Raw genomic sequence first — 22,136 nt, 5'->3', positions numbered from 1 at the left:
AATTAGACTTCCTAACCACGCATGAATCTTTCAGACAGCAAGGCTGAAAGCTATCTGTTCTGCAGATATTTGCAGTGAGTTTTAATTTTTTTTCTGTGACTATGACTATCTGTTTCTGCTCACTAATAGATCCCCACATGATAACACATTTCTCTCATTCCCCCATCTCAGATGCAAAGCAAGTAGATGTGAGGGAAGGAATTTAAAGGAGAGAAAGAGAAAATTAGAAATAAGGAGCCTAGAAAAGGAGATGGACAGCAGGACAAGTGGGCAAGAAGTCCTGAGAGGAATTTAAGAGAATAGAAAAGACAACACATACACATTGAGAAAGACATGTATGTAAGGGAATTATTTAAGAATGCGCAGAGATAGCTGCCAAAACTGGTACTATTTGTTTTGTCTCAAAGTATTTTGTTTTGCAGCTTTAACATAGGGATTGGCTGTGGAGGGGAATACCCTACAACTCTGTTATTAAAATAAAATAAAGCGGAATATTATTATCCAAGAGGATAGATTTGAATGTCCAGTGTTGGGAATTTCAGCTAATTCCCTCTGTAGCTTGAGACTGATGGTCTTTCTTCTAACTTTGTGTCTTAAGTGCCCTCACTGTTTTTCAGAAGATACTATGTTGCACTGCAGAGACAGCTGAAGTTAAGTGGAGAAATCAATCTCTTGTCAAAACACACTGGAAGTTTAATAGAACAGTTACAATTAATTGAAAACATTCAAAATCATTTTAGAAACTTCAAGGTCAGGTATAGGAGTGTTTGGCTCCAGGTTTCTTGATTGCAGTTGTCTTTTTCAGCATATATCTGAAATTTAAAGTAAATATGAAATATTTATTATGGTAATGATATCTCAGTCCCACATCTCTGCCTTGGCCTCGTTTGCTCCTTTTCCTCTTCATTTTCTGCCATTCTGTGTTCAGAGTGCTCAGCTTTCCTCATGGGTATCTCATGAGTGCTGCATGTGGAGATGAAGGACTTCTCAACTGCAAGATGCAGAATGTCAGACCAGTATTGCCAAACTTTGTTGGATACTTTTTGGAACAGGAAAATTTCATCAAGACAAAGCTATTTTCTTCTTTTAGAGGAAAAAACAATCTTGCAAAGAACAGCAACATAAAACCCCTTGACTCAAAGTGTCCAGCTTAAAAAAAAAAAAAAAAAGTAAAGGTGTTCCACTGGCAAAGATAGAAAGATTTTTTCAGCAAAAGAGAGCCCATTCAGGTCAGCATCAAATCAGCCTGTTTTACTTTTATGCTTTGTTTTATAATTATTTTTCTTTACATACACAGCATTTGAAGTTGGAATAACTGGGTCAGGAGACCAGATTTCCAAGGCTGGGATTGCAATGAATACTTCACTATACATGAGGAAATAAAAGGCCAGTAGAATGTCCTGCATGCCTTTTTCCTATGAAATAAATAACCCATTCTCATATCCCCACAAGAGAGTATTTCAGAGGCCCAGTGGTCAGCCAGCCACAAGGACTGAGCAGCTACCACTGTAATGAGAGAAAGGCTTTAGAAGAACAACTGTGACACAAAACAAAGACTACACTTTTCCAATGCACTAGGGCATAGTTGTCATAACCTTTGAAACCTCCTGCCTGATGGCTTCTCTGAGGTTAGTGAGTGTCATTCGGACAGTACCAATACCTCTCAAGGGCTTGATTTTCTGTTATCTTAGAGGATATTTGTAATCTCTCATGTGAAAGTGAGTGGCAGGAATCAGAGAGCAGAATTTTCTTCTTCTCTAGACCCACTTTTCCACCACCTAAGTGACTAAATAGTGCATAGCAAAGTAACAATCCTCTCTCCAAAAACTCAAATTAAATTCTCCCAAGGTATTGTCACATTGTCACCTTTTTTTTTGGAAACACAGCTTAGAATCTGGCAATACTGAAAACACTGGGAAGAGGAGATGAGAGAATAGAGTGAATACACAAACAGCTCCTATTTTCTTTTACAATATCACATCCAAAGATGTAAAAGAGGGAAACAGTCAGTGAGTTATAGAATCACAATTCTTTATTGTGATTTGTGAGAACTCAAAAGAACTGAAGTGCTTAAGGAATCTGAAATGACAGAGAGAAATTAAAGCCTGATGCTAAATCGGGAAGTGACTTAACAGTATCTGAAAAAGTAAAGTCTTTGATATAAGCATCTAGAAAAAAAAAAGCCAACAGCCCAAAAAGATGCCATGATATTCTTTGTTTTGTTGTTTTGTGGTGGGTTTTTTTGGTTGGTTGGTTGGGTTTTTTTTTTTTTGTTTGTTTGGTTTTTTTTGGTTTTTGTTGTCGTTGGTTTGTTTAGGTTTTTTTTTTAATTTTGGTTTTTTTTTTTCCAGTTTTCTGCCTTTTGGTTTTTTAACATGGTAAATATCTTTGGATAAAAAACTAACTTTCTCAGAGTGATTTTTGTTACAGATTCACTTATCTTGATTAGATGATTACCAGACTAGAAATCAGCTTTTTTTTACAGCAATTTAAGCCAAGAAACAAGCAGAAAAAAAGTCGTCTCCCAGGTAAACTAAAAATCTGGCTATAAACACTACCACCTAGTTGTGAGAGGCACAATGAAAGACATGTATACTGCTGAGCCTAAATGGAACTTAATTGATTTCCCAGTCATATAAAATTCTTCCATCATAAGGAAGTCTTGAATGTCTGTGATCTTGCTTATTTTTTTGTTGGGATTTGGAGAATGTTTTTTGTTGTTATTGATAAAACTTCTTGCTTTGATGCAAATTAAATGAGAAATGCTAATCACATTTCATCAGTTCATATGTCCAGTTGTTTATCTGAATTAATTGCAGTTCCAAATACAGGACTAGCATCAAGAGAGCAAGACAATATCAGTATTTAAAATGATTTTTTTTTCTTTTTTTCCATAATGCTTAAGGACCAGTGTGTTTCTCTTGGAGCAGTGAAGGCATATTTCCTTCTCTTAGAGTAGATGAAGACCAAAAGCTGGATCTGCACTTCAAGGAAAATGGAGGATCATGATATTTTCTTGTCCAAAATACCGCAGAATTCTCAGTATTGAGAATCATCTTTCTGACCCTGTGCCTGACTACTGGAGTGTCAGTAGTGCTGCTACATGGAGGACCATCACATACAACCAGTGAAGATAACTTCAGTCCATAAAGTTAAGTAGGATTTCTTTAACATGGAAGGGAGCAATGGGAGCAATTACTTGTGTGATGAGAGGGCAGAGCATCTGAAGTAGAGGTCATCTGTAGGAAAGGAAAAAGAGTCTCCTGGTGTTTCCCAACCCACGTACCTCCTTTTACCATGCCCTTAAATTCTAGCAAATACAAAAAAAATGTAGGCATGCTAACAGATTAAATGCAATCCTACACCTGGAGCTGCCTGGGGCAGAAGAAGCCCACTTAGAGTTAGGCTAAGAAAATGTACAAGTTTGTCTAAACTTTCCTTTGGTTATGTCTATGTCAATCTGATTGGATGGGGTTGTCGTGTGACCCTACATTCATTCTTCTCACAGTACTCAGGCACTAAATGCAATAAGCACACAGTCAGACCAGCAAAAGTGCTATCAGCCCATGAACAGTCTGTTTACAAGGAATGTTGAGTAAGGGTGGAACTGTGCAATCCTGCTCCAGATAAACAGAAGTTTTGCAGCTGTCCTGCACACAACTCCCTGATAAAAAAAAAAAAAAAAAAAAAAAAAAAAAAAAAAAAAAGTGCTAAATTGTGCAATAATGAAGGCGGGATGTAGATATTTCATGTAAAGGAAGGAAGCCAAGAGAGAAGGATATGATCATGCATAAACTCACATCAAAAATCTTTTCCTTCCTTCTTTCCTCTCTCTCTCCACCTCCCTCCCTCCTTCCCTCTCTCTCCCAAAAATCTTTCCCCCCCCTCCCCTTCTTCCCCACTCAAAAATCTTTCTCTCCATTCCTCCCTCCCTCCCTCCCTCCCTCCCTCCCTTCCTTCCTCTGTCTCTTCCTCTTTCCTTTTCTCCCTTTCTGCTCTTTTCTTCCTTCCTTTTCCCCTCTTTTCTAATTACATCAACCTCTGCTTTTTATGCATTTCTTAATTCCCTTAATCCCCTTGTTGTGTGGCTTTGCAAAAGCATGGAAGAGTAAACATATTCTTTGCTTTAACGTGTAGGATCAGTTGGATTTCTCAGTATTATACAGCCCTTTACTCTGGATACCGCTAGATACTGCTCAAACAGGGAATGTAAACAATTTCAACACTAGGTTTAGCAATATTAAATTTCCAGTTTTTCTTTTCTCATGATTGTGAGCAGAAAAGATTAATGATATCTAAGGAAATGCAGCAAAGGAGGAGGGTAATAAGATGAGGGAAGAGAGAGTTTCTCCAGCACATGGAAGGTAAGGAGGAAAAGGAAAAGACAGCATTGACGCATGTTTTCTAACCAGCATGGCTGGTTCCATACCAATTATTTTCAGACCAATTTGTTCTGATTTCTTCTGCATCTGTGTGAATGCATCTGTTTTTGTGGCAGCCTCGGCAATGGTATGTACCAAATCCCTGTTTGTAAGTCTGTGTTCTTTACAACACATGCTTTCTAATTCTGTGGAAACAGCATGTTCTAGAGAACTGCAGATGTTATTGTGTGTCAGTTAGGAGGAAACACTAGGAAGGCTCTCACGCCTCTTTCTATGTAATGAGGAAAGCAAACTATAACAGAAGCCTCTGTTTTATCACCTCCCCAAGATTTCTAAGCGTAGACAAGAATTATGCGGTGGTGTGCTTTGAACTGTAAAATGCCATGATGATTCCTGAGCAAAAGTGAGACATACTAAGGTAGTCATTTGTACCTCATATGTGCCCTGAAGTTTGACAGTGAATCTCTTTGTAGTAGTTTCTTTCAAGAAGGGCCTATGTTGTTCACAAGCAACAAATGTGGAGAGGGATATGTTCTGCTGTTCTGCTCTTGCAAGAGATAGACAAAACAGTGAATATGTTTTGCAAGTTTTGTTATTTCATGCTCAGTTTGCAGGAAGCTGGATATGGAGGCTTTCCCTTGGCTTATACTCATGCAGTCTTTCCTAACGGCAGTCCCAGCACGAGTCCTGACTGTGTTCCAGCTCCACGCGAGGACAGGATCAGGTCTTCCACTTTGCCCTGGTTTCTGTTCAGGCATGTAGCCCAAAGTTTCAGAAAGGTGTTGAGTAACTCTTGATGGATGCCTTGTTTCTACAATGAGGCAGTTGTGATTCAGTGTGGCAGATGCATCCAGCTCACAGCCTGAACTCTCTCTTGAGACTTTTAAGTCATTATTATTTTATTAGTAACATATCTCTAAAACTTTGTTCAGTGCTTATTTGAAGCATGAATAACACTGGAAGTAGTCCAGTACTTTGCATTTTTATATTGTTTTGGCATACGCTCCCAAAGGACATGGACCGGACTCTGCCCTTCAATTGCCCGTGTGGGTTTAACACCCCTTGGCAGGCACACAGACCTTTACAAGCAGCACAGTGCAGAGTCTTTTGGGAAAAGTTAGCTAACCCCTGGATGGGTACGAATGCTAAGAGAGACCAACCCCTAAGGTATTAAGAGTGAATTCAGCAAAATCTCGGAACAAATAAGCAGGTAAATAAGACAGGGCTAATCTAGGACCCCTGGAAGTCAGAAAGGAAGGCAGCAGCAGGAAGAGAAGGAAATGTTTCTTTGGAATTTGGACTGAATAATTACCTTGTGCCAAAGACATATGAATGTCTTCATGATGTCTAGAAGACAACTGAAACACCAGAGGAAAGAGTTTGCCTAAATGTCTCCAGCCGTCTCTGCAGTTAGAAGCAGATAGCCCTTATCTTGCTAGGATGGAATGTCACACCCAGCTTTGGTTACAACACAGGGGTGTGACACCACACAGCATCTTGGAGTAGATACACAAACCTCAAATTCTTAATTATTTTCTGACTACTAGTCCTTTGGATAGCTGCTGAAAAAAGCAAAGAAATCAAATCTCCAGCTGCTGTCTCCAGTGCTTACTCTCAATGAGCAGTGACATGGCATGACACAACATTACGTGACACAGCATGACAGTGCCCCAGTGAAGTGAAGCGAAATCATCTATAATGCAGATGCTCTTATTTCATTACACTTATTTCATGGCTTCATTTAATGCTGGGCAAGTGTTTCTGAAAACCAGCAGTAGATATTCCTGAGAGTAAAAGTTTGCCTTTGGAGGTGTAAAACCTAATTTTATGCTGGTTTAATGAAACATGCCTATATTTGTACAACCTGAAAATTGAAAAAAATATAAGGCTTCAAGTATGCAAAGACAATTAATTTTTTAACTTTCCAGATATGCTGAGCATCACCATATTCAACTAGACTGCAGATTCTGATGAAGCAAGCAATAATTTTTTCTTTTGATGGGTTTATAACAAATTTTCATCTTTATTCATTGCACATCTAATTAAACCTCTTTTGCAACTGAGAAGTTCACTGAATTGAACAATTATTACATTTAATATGAAGCCAAAGTGCCTTCTGTATTCCAACTGTCATTATCACTAGCTCTTCACATAAATCCAGAAAATCCTTTAATTACAGTTATTCTAGTTCTACAGGGAGAAGTGACGCTTCATAAAGCTACTCTAAATGTCAACATCAAACTTGTTTCTGCACCTTTTGAAAATTGTGATTTGAACCAATATTTGTCTACTGTTTTGGTTTGTGTATATGTCACCTTGATATCACACTGGTGGACATGGCTTCAGACTGGATATTTAGCCACATTGTAGATCAGTCAAGTCTGTATTTCTTTTCAAATGGCTTAAGCTTTGGGGGGGGAAAAAATAGCAACATGGTATTAAGTTTTCCTTTTGGTCTGTAGCCAGTCTAAAGACAGAATAAAGTCTAAAGTCTAGAGTGAATTGGACAGGAGAAGGGGTTTTGCTACAGAGCAAAGATTTAAGTATAACCTGACTAAACAATTGAACCTGTACCAGCACACATAACTTTGTCTGGAAATAATGGCTGACACAAGCAATAGTTATTCAAACATCAACAAGTAATACACAGGTCAAACACTAAAGGATTAAGACTGTGCAGAGAATTGCTAATGTGCTTTCAATCGGTAGTTGCAAATACCTCTGACACAGCAATTTTATAATGGAAAACAAAATTCTTTTAGAATGCAAGTGCAATCATACAGTAGCATGGTGTATAAAATTCTGAGTTTTACTCCTAACAGTCGCACAGTTCTAAAAGAGCAATAAAAGTAATTTAGGGGATGACATGTCTTTTAAAAGGAAGAATAGCTGACGTGATTCAGGGAAGGCAATCCAGGGAAAATGTGGGCACCCTGCCAAGCATTCCTTTCAGGTGGAACAAGTGACAAGTGACCTTTTTAGGTCACTCCAGCTCAGCTTGGCAATGGGCAACCATGCTCTACAGATCCTCACCTGGAGATGGACATCAGGATACTAGACTTGCCATCATGAGCCCCTTGTCTGTGAAACACTGAGAGCATGGGGAAAACTAAATAAGGCAGGAAAACTGAAATATTGCTTTCTTATGCTCCATAAGATCCATTATGCCTCACTTTGTCACTGTGCCTATCTTCTGACAAGGTTGTACAGATTTTACTTAAGACTGGTGCTGACTAGAGGAGTTGTTACCACCACAAATGTTCCCCAGCTAATGACATTCATGATTTCCAGTCCTCTGGCAGCCTTGCTGGGATACCTATCTCACATGCATGTCCTTCAACGTCTTTCCCTTGAAGGCAGCCAGCAGTCAGAGGTCAGGCTCTACACCTGGCTTTTGGAGGGTGGAGGTGAGGGTGGGGAAAGGCAAAGGCTGCCCGCAGGTTTTGCCCTTGCTGCTGAGGGTCATGGGGCTTGAGTCACCAACAAAGATGGTGAGGATGGGAGGAATTGAGGGAAGTGAAAGTGCCACATGCCTTTGAGGGGAAACTGTATGACGAGTGGCTGAGGTCACTTGGTCCGATCAGCCTGGAGGAGACTGAGGGGAGACCTCATAACCTTCCTTGTGAGGGGAAGCAGGGAAACAGGGCAGACTGATCTCTTCTCTGGTGACCAGTGACAGATCTTGAGGGAATGGCATTAGATTGTGTCAGGGGAGGTTTAGGCTGGATATTAGGAAAAGGTTCTTCACCAGGTGGTTGGTGCCTGGAAAGGCTCCCCAGGGAAGTGGTCATGGCACCAAACCTGTCTGAATTCTAGAGGCAAAATTTGGGCACATGGGGTGACTATTGGAGATGATCCCATGCAAGGCTAATAGTTAGACTCTATGATGCTTGTGGGTCCCTTTCAACTCAGGATATTCCGTGATTCTGTGAATTGCCCGAGACCGCTACTCCGGGAGTACACAGCGGTGCCGAGGAACCATGCGGGAAACCTCCCTCGGCCCGCTCGCCTGGGGGGACCGAACTACAACTCCCGGCGTGCAGCACGGCTCCGGCCGCCGGCCGCGGCTCCGATTGGCTGCCTCCCCCCGCCCTCCCCGCGTGACGGCGCGGGGCTGGCGGCGGCGCCCCCCGCGCTTCGGGGCCGGCGAGGGCCGGGCCGCCGGAGGTCGCGTTCGGGAGTTTGAGTGCCTGGCCGGTGCCTCGTCCCTCGGAAGATGTGTTTCGCGGAGGGGCGTTCTGGTAACCGTGGCAGCGCCTGTCGGGGTGGCCAGGGGTCTTGGGCACCGCGGGCGGGGGCTGCCAGCGCGTTCCAGAGAAATGCAGCCTGTCCATAGAATTTTGCAAGGTATCCCGGACCGACCGGTGGTTTGTGCGGTGAACAGGACCTGATTATGTATAGGGAGGAGGGAAGAGTCAACCAAACATGTAGTAATATATAATGCTCTGTATGCTTCTTTTGTTGAAATGTCACCCTTGGTTTGGAAGTACGTGGGACACCCGGTCCCATGGACCGAGCCGGTCCTGTGCTCCTGCCCAGCCAAAAGGAGAGATTACACAACGCTCTTTGATCAGCCTGGGTCAAAACCCGAGTGGTTTGGCAGCCCTCGGTGGTTGTGCTCCGATGGTCATGCGAACTTCGCTCTGAACCTGTTTGTTCTGGTGCTGGCGTGAAGTCAGCTCAGGAGTTGCCCTGATACAGCTTCTCCCGGTTTAACTTTCGGTCCCTCGGGTGAATTCGGTCTCTTGGTGTCCCAACTCAGAAGAAAAAGCTACACGGAAAAGCAAGGTTCTGTGACTGTCTGGCAGAAATAGGGCATGGCACACAGAGCAATCCCAGCTGGGACATGATTTATTGAGTTACTTGCAATTGCATGGCTGGCTTTAGCAAACAGAAAATAAGCTAAAGTTACTAGTGAGAGACTCCGTGTCGCCAGAATTGAATGCATTCACTGCCACTTACTTATTTACAAGAAACCAAATGGATTAATGCGTTTCTTTATTGAATGCTTACTTGACTCCGAAAACTAGAAAGGTTATTGAATTTGTTTTGTTTGGTTGTTTTCCTAGGCCATAAACGTTTATATAAATTCTTACCAGAATTACTTTTCACTACTTTCTTTACATAAGGTAGCTGTACCAAACATTCAGGAATAGTTTTGAGGGAGCTTGATTACAACATCCATCTGAAAGCCCTACCTCCCTTAGGGGCAGAAAGCCACGGTAGCTGGAAGAATGGGCTGGGGATACACATTTGTGGCATAGTAAATATTAGAAGTGTGCCAGGGCACTGGCTCATATCCTGCAGGACTTGAGAAGTGAGCTAGTGTGAAAAACAAAGGCACTGCAGACTTAGCAACTATGCAGTGCTAATACACTCATTGCTCCTTTCTGTTGTGTTTCTCCTGGGATTCTGTAGAGAGAAGCAATTAGCATTACAGCCATAGGGGATAGTGAAATGTACTTTAAAATGTGAGAACATTCAAACATTCAAAACAGTTGTGAATACTGCTTGACTGTCTTCTGTGCTGGAGCTGCAAGTATTCATGGGTTCTGTTTAGTTTCCTCAGGTTGTGTGGAGGAGGTGTATACAGAGGGGAGAAGAGAGCAGTAGACTATATTTCAATCCCCTTTAAAATGGTCATTCCAGCTATGGAAGGAAGAACTCTGTAACTCAGGCAGTTCAAGAGACAATTGTGAGGCCATCCATTCAAAATCTTTAGGTTGGGTTGCAAACAGTGGAGTCAGTACAGCTGTTGTATTAGTGGCAAACAATTTACTTCTTTGAATGTTGGTTTTTGAAATACAGTTGTCAGTCTCAGAGGTGTGCACAGAGTGGAGTTCTGACTGCACTATTTAGGACTAGAACAGGGCATGAAGCTACAGGCACTCTGAAAGCAGCATTTTCACAGTTGTTCTGTTGTATGCAAGAGTTTGGATTTTTCTTGACTAGTTCACAGTTAACAAAGTTTGATGCCATCCTGCCATCTTGTACCCATGACAGTATATGTCCAGATTCTATTCTTGAACTGAAATGATCAGGTAGGATGACCTATTTCTACTACAGAACTGGAAATCAGCATTTTTTTTTTAATTCTGCTCTAGATGTATCATGTCCAGTAAGAGTCTTGATACAAAGTTTCACTTCATCTTTCTTCATCTGCTCTTCTAGATCCTGTAATCCAAACATAACCACCTGAAAATTTCTGTGGCCACAATGAAGCCTTCAGTGCTGGGATAAAGTGGAGAGTCCAGCTTGCCCAGAAAGACCTCACATGGCCCTAATTCTCAGCCAGTCGTGTCTGAAACGCTCTGTGTGCTGCTGCTCTGTTTTGTGGGTAGCCAGTGGCAGTCCCTGGGCAGTACTCTCTGTGCCAGTACCCACAACTGTAGCCTGCTGTTTGGGGTCAGCTGTTGGGCAGCAGCTGCAGAGCCCTCACAAAAACATTTGTCTTGGACTTCTCAGCTCAGACCTCATTCTGGCAATTGGCCTACTTAGACCCATTTCAGCCTCTGCGGTTGTCTGATTTCCAGGTTGAACCAAGGACATTATGTCACCACTTCCCTACAGACTAAGATGCTAAAGGTGAGGCATGAAAGAGAAGAGCTCTTGCTGAGTTGTGTCTGTGACACTGCAGCAGTGTGACACTGGGACAGCAGTGCTGTGCACAAACCCAGCAGGATTACAGGAACTTGAAGAGGCAGTGGATGCAGGAACAGCACTAACAGTGTCATGGGTACACAGGCTGTGGTAGTCTCTGAGGCCTGTGCAGAAGTCCTTGCAAGCTTTATAGTGCACAAATATCACTGGGGATGAAGTGAAAGTGGAAGAGTAGAGCAAGCATAGTACTTGATCTTCAGCTTGATTAGTAGGTAAGAATTCTGTTGTCTGCCCCCTTGTGTTTAACTGAGCCTTTCTAGTAGCTGTCAGTTTGTGGTGTTCCTGGTAGTTATTGATACCTCTGCTGACAGCTTCCAATTTTGCTGCATTGTTAAAAGAGTTCTCCTGGAAATCACAGGTGAGTTGTCAGGTCTGAAGGGTTGACAGCTTGTCAAAATATAGCTGCTAGGTGCAGTCATCTAAAATCTCATTCTTTCAGTACTAGTATAGAACATGTGATTGACAGCCCAGAGAATGAACCCAGGTTTTTCATGGATCAGATAAAGCACACTGTGTGACAGGGCATACTCCTCCCATGTACAGAAGTGTCTCCTGTCAACTATGGAGAGAGGGGAGTGGAGACTTTTGGGTTATAGAAATCCCTTTTGAGTGAAAAAGTTATCTAATTGGGCATTGATATGTTAAAATACCAGCAACCATCTACCTTTTCCTACTTCAGGAAACTGAATAACCCTTTTCCTGTATCCTGGGAACTGTAGCAGGCTTTTGCTTTCTTCCTGTTCCAATAGCTCTCACAAAGACTGCAAGTGATGAGGTTCAACCTCAACCTATTCTTCCCCTTCAGAGAATCCTACTTACACAACAACCTGAGGGAATGCTTCATCCTTGCCCTGAGTTACCAGGAAGGCAGCTGAGTTTTCATCTCTGATAACTGGCCTTTTCTGTGGTATTGATAAAAATCTGAGCTGGTGCTGGGTGTAGTCTCAGTTTTGGTAGTGCAGGATCCACCTCTGCTGGAATTCAAGCTGATGAGTATCAGCTATTATGGCTTATGGGTGTCTCCTAATTCCTCTGTGCTGAAATGTAATTGGTCAGAAACTGAATAGCTTAAAAATTCTATCTCCTGTCATTCTTCCCTCCCAGACAAACCCATTTCTATACACAACAAGAAAATTATGTAAATAAGTTCTAGTAGCTGTGTTAAACATTTTTCTTTTCCCTGTTCTAAAACCTACTACTTTGCAGCAAGAGTTAGTTATTTCCAATAGAAACTTTTAAGTTTGTTGAAACCAGTATATTGCTGAGTGCCTGTTTTAATGCTGCTTCTTTACAATTCACTTTAGAGTAATTAATGAAGGGCAGTGTTATTCCTCTTAATTTAGCTACCTTACTTATAGGAGCCATGCAGATGGATGACAGACCAGCGACAGAACTGATCTTCTGTGGCCCACTCCAGTGGGGACTCTTTCCTGAAAACAGGCAATTATTTTAAGCATATTACTGTCTTTGAAAGTATGCAGTTTTGTCTTTCATTACATAAAAGCATTAAAGTGTCCCTCATTTGCCCCTGCCTTTCTTCCAGGGAGGACAACTTTTCCCTTCTTTCCCTGCTTGTAATGCACACTCTAAAACTGGGTGGTGGGAGGTTTATACTGTTCTGTCTTCAAGTGGAGTGGTAAGGAGGCCCAATCCTGATGCGAAAAAGCATTGCTGAGAAAGAAACAGTAGAGGAGGGCTCCCAGAAGAGGGGGTCAGATAATTTTAATAAACTTGGGAGTGCTTTCCCTCTCAAATGTGAGCACCTTTCCAAAATAATTGGAAGGAGAACATCAGATATCCAGCCTGGCCAGAAAGCAGCATAGTTTTCAAGAAAAAAAACCTCTTTTTTTGTGTTGTGTTTTTTCTGAGTTTGGCAGATTTAAAATGTCCGTAGAGTTAGTCTGTTCAGGGTTGAATTTTCTGACTGAGGAAGATGAAGAAATGAAGTTTGCGTATTTACCTGTGTTCTTTGAGTTAACCTGGTTGTATTTGGAGAAACACTTACTTACAATAAGTGGAACAGAGCCAGCATTTCTATCAAAAGAAGGGATTCCCAACTTAGGATTTTTTTGGTAACTTAAAGCTGTGCAGAGCTCTACAGCAACCCACACACCCCTAGGCTGGAGCATTTTCCTGGGGAGTTTAAAAACCAGATGGCTTGTTCCGAGTGCTGCAGGAAGGGGAGGTGAAGTGTGTGAGCAGTGGGTGTGGCTGCAGAGTGGTTGCCAATTACACTTCTGATGCTACCGGGAAGGGAAGGCCGAGTCTTGGCAGGGCTGGCCTTGCACCCCGTACGCCTCTGCTGTTGCAGCCCCTGAAACTGAAAGGCATTGCTTTCTTCCGGCAGAAAAGCAATTCCGTGGAAACTACTACTGCAGTTTTATCAGGGGTAAACAGTTGTTTTCTGGGCTTTAAAACAGCCACTTTGTATCTCTCTTGTCCCCTCCAGCTCCTCACTGCTGTGGATATTCTTAAGACTAAGGTCTTCTTATCTTACCACAAAGCTGTTTGGATCAAGTATAGTGGATTGTTTAAAGGCTAGGGAAGAGATTGTGCTGCCAAGAATGACTACTCCTGCTTGTAACTTTAGCAGAAGCCTGGTGTTACCACAGCTGGAAACAAAATTGCTGCATCTGCTGGTGGCTGAAGTTTGGGTCTCTCCCCAGATAACCTTTGCTGTCTGGCTGATTTGATCACCGAGGGTCCTCTATGGCTTCCACTCCCCCACAAATATTTCTTACAAATATTTTCACAATAAAATGTTTTGAGGAAGCATACCTGTGTGGTTCGGCATTCTAGCTGACGATTTCTAGGTTTCTTGCAAAGCTGTAGGGAAATCCTGTGCAGGATTAGCTCCTTTGGTTGGTTACTAGTGATAACCAGAGCCGGGGAGCTGATGGCTGTGGCTATGTGTGTTGCTGCCTGGTCCCTTGGCATCATCGCATACATTCTGATTTTGGTACGTCTGGAGATTTCACATCTGTTTTTCACTGGATGTGAGTCATGACTTTTGTTTAGGTAAGCAGTTTAAATACCCACTAATGTGTCATTTTGTTTGGTTCCTAATTCTGCATCTTAAATTTATGTCAAAACTTTATTTCATCCTTTGCCTGCTGCAGCCTGTCAAGACCAGTCAGCACAGTTTTAACTTGAGGCACAATTCTGCAGCTGATTCACACATGCACACACGCACAGACTTTGTGAACACCGTGTATACAGAAATGGTTTTGTATGTGCCTTTTCTGATATGAAATTCACTGACTGTTAAATGTCTGTATGTGGTTAACTAATGAGGACTCAGTGAAGGTAGTTCCCTTAATTATTTTGTTTTGTCTGGTTTATTTTGTGATGCTAGGCAGCTGGCCTCATTCATGACTTGCCAAATTGACCTCCTATAAAATGTTAATTTAACTTCGATGTAGTAGATGAAAATACTTAGCAGAGTTTGAATTAAGTTGGTTTTGGATGTTTGTATGTAGTGCCTGAAGCAAGTATCCACCAGCTGATAAAAGTATGTTGGTAAACTCATGCTGTTCTGCAGTGCTGTGATAAGAGATAATCAGTTACTCTTAAGTTTCACTTGAGGTACCAAAATATTTTCCAAAAGTAGCAGAGTGGTTTCAGCTGTGCTTTACAGGTATAGAAAAAGAGAGCTGTAACACTGTAATTGGAAAGTCGTGGGCTAAAGGCAATAAGACTCCCTGCATTTAGACCTTGCTATAATTAACCTTTCTGGCATTGATGATACTGATATTTTGAAGTTACTTGGTATAAACTGAACTGTATTTGTTTGCAGCTACTATTTGGGATATTTGATACCTAATGTGGTCATAGAAGCCTAGAACGGTTTGGGTTGGAAGAGGCCTTTAAGATCATCTAGTTCCAACCCCCTCCCATGGGCCACCTTGCACTAGACCAGCTTGCTCAAAGCCCATCCAACACTTCCAGGGATGGGCATCCACAGCTTCTCTGGGAAGCCTGTTCCAGTGCCTCACCAGCCTCACAGTAAAGAATTTCTTCCTAATATCTAAATCTATTCTTTTTCAGTTTAAAACCATTCTCCTTTGTCCTATCACTACAGATCCTTTAAGAAGTCCCTCTCTAGCTCGCCTGTAGTCCCCTTTAGGTACTGGAAAGTGATAATGTCTCTCCCCAAAGCCATCTATCACCTCCCCAGGCTGAACAGATTCAGTTCTCTCAGCCTGTTTTCTTGGGAGAGGAGCTCCAGCCATTTGAGCAGCTTTGTGGCCTCATCTGGTCTTGCTCCAGCAGCTCGTCATCCTTCTTATGCCCTCATTCTAGAGGGAAAATACTCATATTTCCTAAAAATTATGCTGCTGTAGAATGTATTACATTGTGCTTAAAAAAACCCCAGAATTTTAAGTAGAAATCACTTGTAATATTCACTTCATGACAGTTAATAAAGAAATTTTTAAAATTCTGATCTTTTTATTCAGTTTGAACAGGTATTCAGAATCACACACTTCTCTTCCAGTTCCACCATGCCCTGCATTATTTGTCATCTTTTAACTGAGACAAGCCTTTTGGAGGTATTCTGTTATATGGGTTTAGGCAGGAAGACTTTGTTGGAAATGAAGACAGGTGTCATGAAACATAATTGTATATAGCAATAATTCAGTATTGCTGATAACAAGATGCAAATATTGCACATGGAATATGGTAGGAACACAAGCAGAGATGCAGTGTTTCATCAGCTTCAAGTTCTCTTGTGCTAAAATGCAGGAAGGGCCCCTTCTCTATAATTTCATTTACCCAAGGGCTGTAGTGAGCATAGGTGATCTTGGATCATTGATTCTGGGAAAAGACAGGCAGTTGAACAAAAACACCTTCTATTCTGCACAAAAAGCCTGAAGTACCTGGGGCAAAGACAGGGAAAATTGTAGAAATTAAGATTGGGTGTGAAACTTAATAACTGGCCACTTTTGACAATGGTTTTCCTTGGGCAGCTGTCTATGTGGGGAAGAATGGAATAATAATTATCAGTTGAGTTCAAAGTTGATATTTTTACAGCAAGTTGACAGGGTAGCTATTCAAATATTTAACACTTGCTTGTTTTTGTTACAGGAATTACGAAGCTCAGGAAGAGAACGCTTTGTGCCAGAACATGCTGCTCCATTCTCTGCTTTTTTGATGGACAGCTTTGGGCGGCAGCACAATTACTTGCGAATTTCGTTGACTGAGAAATGCAACCTCAGGTGTAAGTGTCTGCTGTTTCCTTGCACAAAACTCCTCTGCACTTATTGTACAAAAGTCAAGGTTTGGGTTAGGGTATTATTGCTGTGTTGGCCCTGTGCTGTTTCTTGTCTTCACAAAGTAATAATAAATGACGGATAGAGACTAATTGAGGCTGAGCTACTGGTGGGGTGGGAAGCCTGGAGATCTGCCAGAGACAGGTGGAAGTGACAGATCTTTTATCAGACTTGGTGTGGTTTAGATAATGATGCTTGTGTGTCCAAAGTCTCCCTAAGCAGGAGAGCTCATACCTAGGCATTCCCACAATTACTTCTGCAAAGTTTGGTGATGTCCCAGTGCTTGAACTGCTTGAACTCGGTGTCTCTATTTGAATAAAATTTAGATAAAAGTACGGTCATCTTTTTCTTCAGAGTGGATCTATTGTAATTTTGAGGCCCATCAAATTAGTCTTGGCTTTTCCTCTGAAGTAAACCAGGAAATTGTTAGAAGACTGTAAAATTTTTACACAGTTGATGTCATTTGGCATCCATTAAAGACAGCTGCCCTTGGTGCATTTTGCCCATCAATATTAGATTAATTGTTGTGGCTTATTTTTTGCCTCATGTATTTCTGTAACCTTTGTTTCAGGTCAGTACTGTATGCCTGAGGAAGGTGTTCAGCTGACTCCAAAATCAGAGCTACTAACTGCCCAGGAGATAATCACCTTAGCCAGATTGTTTGTGAAAGAAGGTGTGGACAAGATCCGATTGACAGGTGGAGAGCCACTTATCCGTCCCGATGTAGTGGATATTGTGGGTGAGTTCCAAATCAGTACAGAGTGTTTCAGAGTGACTTGGTACATGTTGATGCAAGAATTGCTCTTACAGCTATCTACTGACACAGTCTGGTAACCAGAAGAATAATTGCACATTTACTGTGGTGCATTTTCCCAACATTGTGAAATGCAAGGTGCCTTTGAGAAAATTTCCAGTTCTGATGTGTTGCTTGGATGGAACTTGAGTGTCTTTATATTATACCAGCTGAACTGAGCGTTGGTTTTATATTCCACATCTGTCTCAGTAGCTTGCAATAATGCAGCCTGAGGGTGAAAAATCAAGATGAGGTCCTCAGTGGGGGGGAACAAGTGATACGTGCTTACAAACAAAACAAGCTTTCTGTTTAATTTTTTAAGAATGTGGTTTTGTTTTGCTACCTTGATACAGGTGTCACTTGCTTGTGTTTAATAAGGAAAGGTGGGAAAACCTGTTTTTACAGTTATTGGTGAAGACTTATTTCAATAGAAGGTAAATTACTTGATAAATTTTAGAAGTCTGTCTGCTTTGATTGGTATTGTGTTAAATGACACTGCCTGGATCTTTCTTCTTGAGACAGGTGCTTTTTTCCTCTGTCCAAAGTCTCATATCTTGCAGTAGATTTGTGTAGTGGCAATGTATTAGATGAAGGCTGTGTAGGTGGGTGCACTTTGGTGTATTGTAGACAACTGAACTTGTCTGTTTCTGGGCATACACTCTTCTAAGTACTGAAGATAAGAAGAGGTTTATGTGGAAGAAGAAGGTCTTGAAAGAAGAGAAATTGCCTACCAATGCAGTAAGCTTTTGTGCAGAAAATGGTCCTGCACAGAAAATTTCTCTGCTCTGTTTTGTTCAGGATTTGGATGGAAGACCTTTTCCAAAGAAGATGACCTTCTAAAGGAAGGAGCAGAGCTGTTGTAGTTTGTAGAACTGACCTGTTCATAGCTAGAAAAGGTGTGACTGGAGTGAGCTAGGGTGTGTCTTGTTGAATTTTGATTGTGAATTCTGAAATTGCACTAAATTTTTAGAACTCTGAAATATCATTGTCTACAACATTTCGCCAATTCATGATGGGTTTGGAGTGGTTTTAGTACTGAGGAAGCTATATGCCTTTCAAGAGACATGTTTCTTTCAAGATAACAGATTCTTTCCAATGATAATTATTTATTGGCTCCTGTGAAAGGGAGCTAGATTTATAAATTAGGTTGCAATTTAAGATACGATAAAGCTTTGCAGTTCAGCACATAATATTGGCATGAAAACAAGTTGAAACCAACCATGTCATCAGTTCAGTGCAGAGCTTTCTTTCCTAGTAGGAAAGAAGGTATTGTAGGCACCTTTTTATTTATCAGTGGTAGCTAATGACTTAACACAGCTCTTATGATGTTGATAGTCTAAGTGGAGTAGTCAGGTCACTGCAAAATCATTATTGTATGCCTGCAATCCAGAAGTATTGGTACTGGAAGGATAGACATCTTTTTTGTTTTGGTTTGTTCCAGTGATAGAATTCTCAAAGGTTTATTTTTGTGCCTGAAAGGAAGAAATGGATCTTTTTGAACCACTGGATTTTCATTATTCTGCCTGTGTTCCTGTTCACAGCTGAACTTTGACAGATTCATAGTGATCATTTTAATGGATAGCAGTAGTGATCTTGGGGTGAAGGTAAGGGATGTCAACATGTTTGTCATGTTGTATTAGTTCATTTTGTTGTGGATTTGTATTAGTCTGGCTGTGTTTTTTTTAAGGCCTGTTGAAAATTGTTGAATTACATCTACAAACACTTTCTGTTTTCCCAGACTTTGGTGTTGCTCTATGGTGCCCCAGTCTGGGATCAAGATAAGAGACTTAAAAGTAAATATATCAATCTAATAACTATAGTAATTATAAAGTAAATGAACAATGTATTAGGAAAACTCAATGAGGGAAAATCAAGCCCAAAAATGTCTTCTGCAGAATTTGAGTAAAGCATCTTTATTGAAGCCATCTTAGCACAATGTATTGATTTGGTCTGGGATAGGGTTAGTCTGGTTTTCTAGATGGTTTTGGAGAAGATGGCTACAATATCTCAGGTGCTGAATTGGGTTGAGGTTTAAGTTAGGTTTACTTTCAGCAAGCCTTTCTCCAAGCTAGAGATGATCTGTGAAATACCAGTAAAGCTCAAAAATGTTAATGCTGGATTTCTGTTACCAAATTTTTTTGATACATAAATTCAAGTTTTATAGTTGTTTCAATGAACAGATGTAATTTGAGGCTGCTGTTGGAGACCATGCTATTCAGAGACCTGCTACAGTTCTTTAGATTATTTAAAATCTTTTAACAGATGCGTGTACATAAGCTGTGAGTCAGCATCTAACACTTGCTGAAAGCTAAATTATATCCTGGGAACTGCTGAAAACATATGTTTGAGACTTTTCTGAAGCAGCTGATAGTGGAATATGGAATCCATTCCCTTTGAGATACTCAAAGTTTAAATAAGCACTGGATAGCTATTTGTTATTAGTAGTCTGAGGAGTACACATCTACACTGATGAAATAATTTTCCATGGGGTGGAGGGTGGAATATTGGATGCCTTTTCATAGCAACTTTTTATACCCATTTCAAGAGTGAAGTGGTGTAGGATAGACTTAGTTCATCTGTTAGGAAGCATGCACACCTTTTCTGGAGTCAATCGAAAGTGCAGTTAAGGAAATGATTGGAGGAGAATATGTAAGAAAATTGTCTATTTAAGAAGATGCTCCTGATCCTAAAGGAAAACATAAATGTTGTAGTAATAACATATCCTCTGAACAGAGAGAGACACAGCTCTCCCAGGATTTTCCTGGGAAGCTGTGAGAAACTGTGAGAAAGTTCAGAGAAAGAATTAAAACAATTATCCCAATCTCTACACCTAGCAGGCAATCTCTGCTTGTCAAAGATATTTACAAGAAAGAGTTTTCCTTCTTAACCAGTAAGTGTGAGAAAATTCCTAAAGGTCAGTCAGGTCTTAAATCCGCCATTATTTTAATAAAAACTATAAATTTCTGATAATAAAGTACCTTTTCATACCTTCTAATAATAAAATCTCTATATCACCTTTGTCTGTCCCCGATACCCCTTCAGTAATAGCAAACTGGTTTATTTCATGGCTCAAGCTTGACATAAAAGCTTTAGCTTCATGCTATGGACTTAAAGCATCTGTTCTATTTTCTTTTCTTCCTGTTAGTTTTTGTAAGTTGCCTTTGCTGGTGCTGATTAGTTCTAAAGCAGTGACCAAAGGTCAGCAAACAGGTTTAATACAGTTACAAGGAGAGTTACAAAGTTATGAAGTCTCTTTAATCCCTTTTAATTTTGGAGGCCAACAAGCCAAGAAACCAAGACGCTGCGAAGGTTACACCTGGTAAAGGGTTCTGACTTGTCCTTTTTAATTTGTTGGTGTTAGCGTTAAGCCTCCATCTCTAACTTCTCACAGTTGTTTACTGTCCAGTTTGTTACTACAGTTGATTCCATGTATTAGTGTATTTCCAGTTCCTCATCCTGTATCTCGCCCTGTCTGATGAGGAAAAAGATGCATGGACATCAGCTGCTGCCTGTGCATCTGATCTAATCAACTGGTGCTGCTTCTTAATTTTTTTTTCTATTTTAGACTGCAGAATGACATTAGTTTTAGTCAATACCTTTATGCATTTTACATTTCTAGCAATGAAACCTCAATGGCACCTACACTTTTTTCCCAGTCGTTTTGAGGTTGAGCATTTTGTGCATTTCGAGGCTATAAATAAAAGTAGTGATGTTCCCAAACTATCCTCTGGCTGTAGCATGTATCCTTTACTCTCACAAAGATTAGGCTGCTAGTGATAGCTAGTGTTAAATAATCTTTGGCAAAATTGAGCTACTAGCACTTATCCTCTAGGAAGAGGTTATTCTTGGTCATTTGGGAGGACTTTGAGAGTTGAAGTCCAGGGGAAAAAATCTCTTTTAGTAAAGATTGCTCTTTCCCTACAACCTCATGTCCTTATGGAGCTCTTAATCATGTTGCAAAATGCTGCTGCAGTAAACTTCAGCATCTTTGCTGTGACCTAGCTTGACCCATTCCAGTGTTCTGGACTTGGCTTAGGGTGAATATTTTGAAAAGAGCTAGGCAATGAGATAAAGCAGAAATAAAGCCCTTATCAACTTGAGTAAATAGAGGTAAAATAGTGAGGGACAAAGGGACTGTGAAATATTTGTGCTGTAATTGCAGCTGCCTCAAGAGTAAGAGTTCTTCAAATATTTCTTAAATAATTAGGGTGGAGGCTATGAGGGAGGGAGGAAAAACCAAAGTAAATTATTTTGCTGTGGCTCTGCTTCTGCAAGTTGTTTATGAGGGTTTTTTTCCTTGTTTGTTATTGTACTGATAATTGGAGGTTTGGAAGTTTATCTCTGGAGATCTGGTATGCTGAAGATTTCTGCACTTGGCTTATGAGGAGGCATCTCTTTTCTAAATCTTAATCTCATTGTATTAGCTGTTTCTTACGCTGTTTTCTTTTGTTAGCCATTTTTAGTGTCTTGCGTAAGCACTCTGCAGTTAGCCGGGCTACCACTGGTAATGGAAATATTTCAGTTGTCAAGTGCAAATGTTTTGTCCCTTTGGATGTTGTTGCCTTGGATTCTCTGTAATAGTCTAGTATGTTGACCTTTTTCTGTTTAGTTAGGACTGCATGTGGTATTTCTTTCATAGGTTTAAACTTCTACTGCTGGCAGCTACCTCTGGGTTAGAACTGGTTTTTGGTAAAGCATTGTAGGATAGAAGTTGCTAAATAAACAGGTCAGGTGTCAGTTGTGAAAGGGATGGCTTGCTGCTTATTATTATTGCAGAACATGAAATTCAGTTTGCAAAGGTGGATGAGGAAAAGAAAGTACACAAAATCAGGGACTGCCTTTCAACAATAAAGTACGTGTTCAAGAAATTAGGAACAAAACTAGAGTGTATTTTAATAGAACAAAACTTCACCACCAGTTTCGCTTGCAATAAACTGTTCTCTCATATATTTTGAAATGTATTTGTGCTAAAATTGGTCTCTTAAACCAATACAACTGGAAGAAGGCTGAAGCACTGAGGTGTCCACATTT

The 22,136-nt window shown here is 40.8% G+C and overlaps 1 protein-coding gene and 1 long non-coding RNA gene across 6 annotated transcripts in view; one reads left to right on the top strand and one right to left on the bottom strand.

Moving 5' to 3' along the window:
* Nucleotides 1-670: 670 nt before the first annotated feature.
* On the bottom strand, nucleotides 671-5,870 carry LOC121335733. Its single transcript, XR_005952629.1, has 2 exons — nucleotides 5,695-5,870; nucleotides 671-812 (listed from the first exon to the last, which is right to left on the bottom strand). It is a non-coding gene; the product is annotated as an uncharacterized LOC121335733 (long non-coding RNA).
* The window catches only part of MOCS1 (molybdenum cofactor synthesis 1), a 34,631-nt gene continuing 16,484 nt past the window's right edge, over nucleotides 3,990-22,136 (top strand). For 2 of the 5 annotated variants that reach the window (XM_041404130.1, XM_041404134.1), the window contains exons 1-2: nucleotides 16,128-16,260; nucleotides 16,884-17,051. In XM_041404130.1, the coding sequence (XP_041260064.1) occupies nucleotides 16,194-16,260; nucleotides 16,884-17,051 (235 nt within the window). In that variant the 5' untranslated portion in view covers nucleotides 16,128-16,193. Of the gene's footprint in view, nucleotides 4,365-10,554; nucleotides 11,255-16,127; nucleotides 16,261-16,883; nucleotides 17,052-22,136 lie in introns of those variants that run through there. The other 3 variants (XM_041404133.1, XM_041404131.1, XM_041404132.1) reach the window with 3 other exon arrangements.

The sequence above is a fragment of the Onychostruthus taczanowskii genome, unplaced genomic scaffold (genome assembly GCF_017590055.1).
Source record: "Onychostruthus taczanowskii isolate IOZ18803 unplaced genomic scaffold, ASM1759005v1 scaffold21, whole genome shotgun sequence".
In the NCBI taxonomy this organism is placed as follows: domain Eukaryota; kingdom Metazoa; phylum Chordata; class Aves; order Passeriformes; family Passeridae; genus Onychostruthus; species Onychostruthus taczanowskii.
The sequence above is the reverse complement of the archived record's forward strand: the minus strand, read 5'-3'. Positions and strand labels throughout refer to the sequence as shown.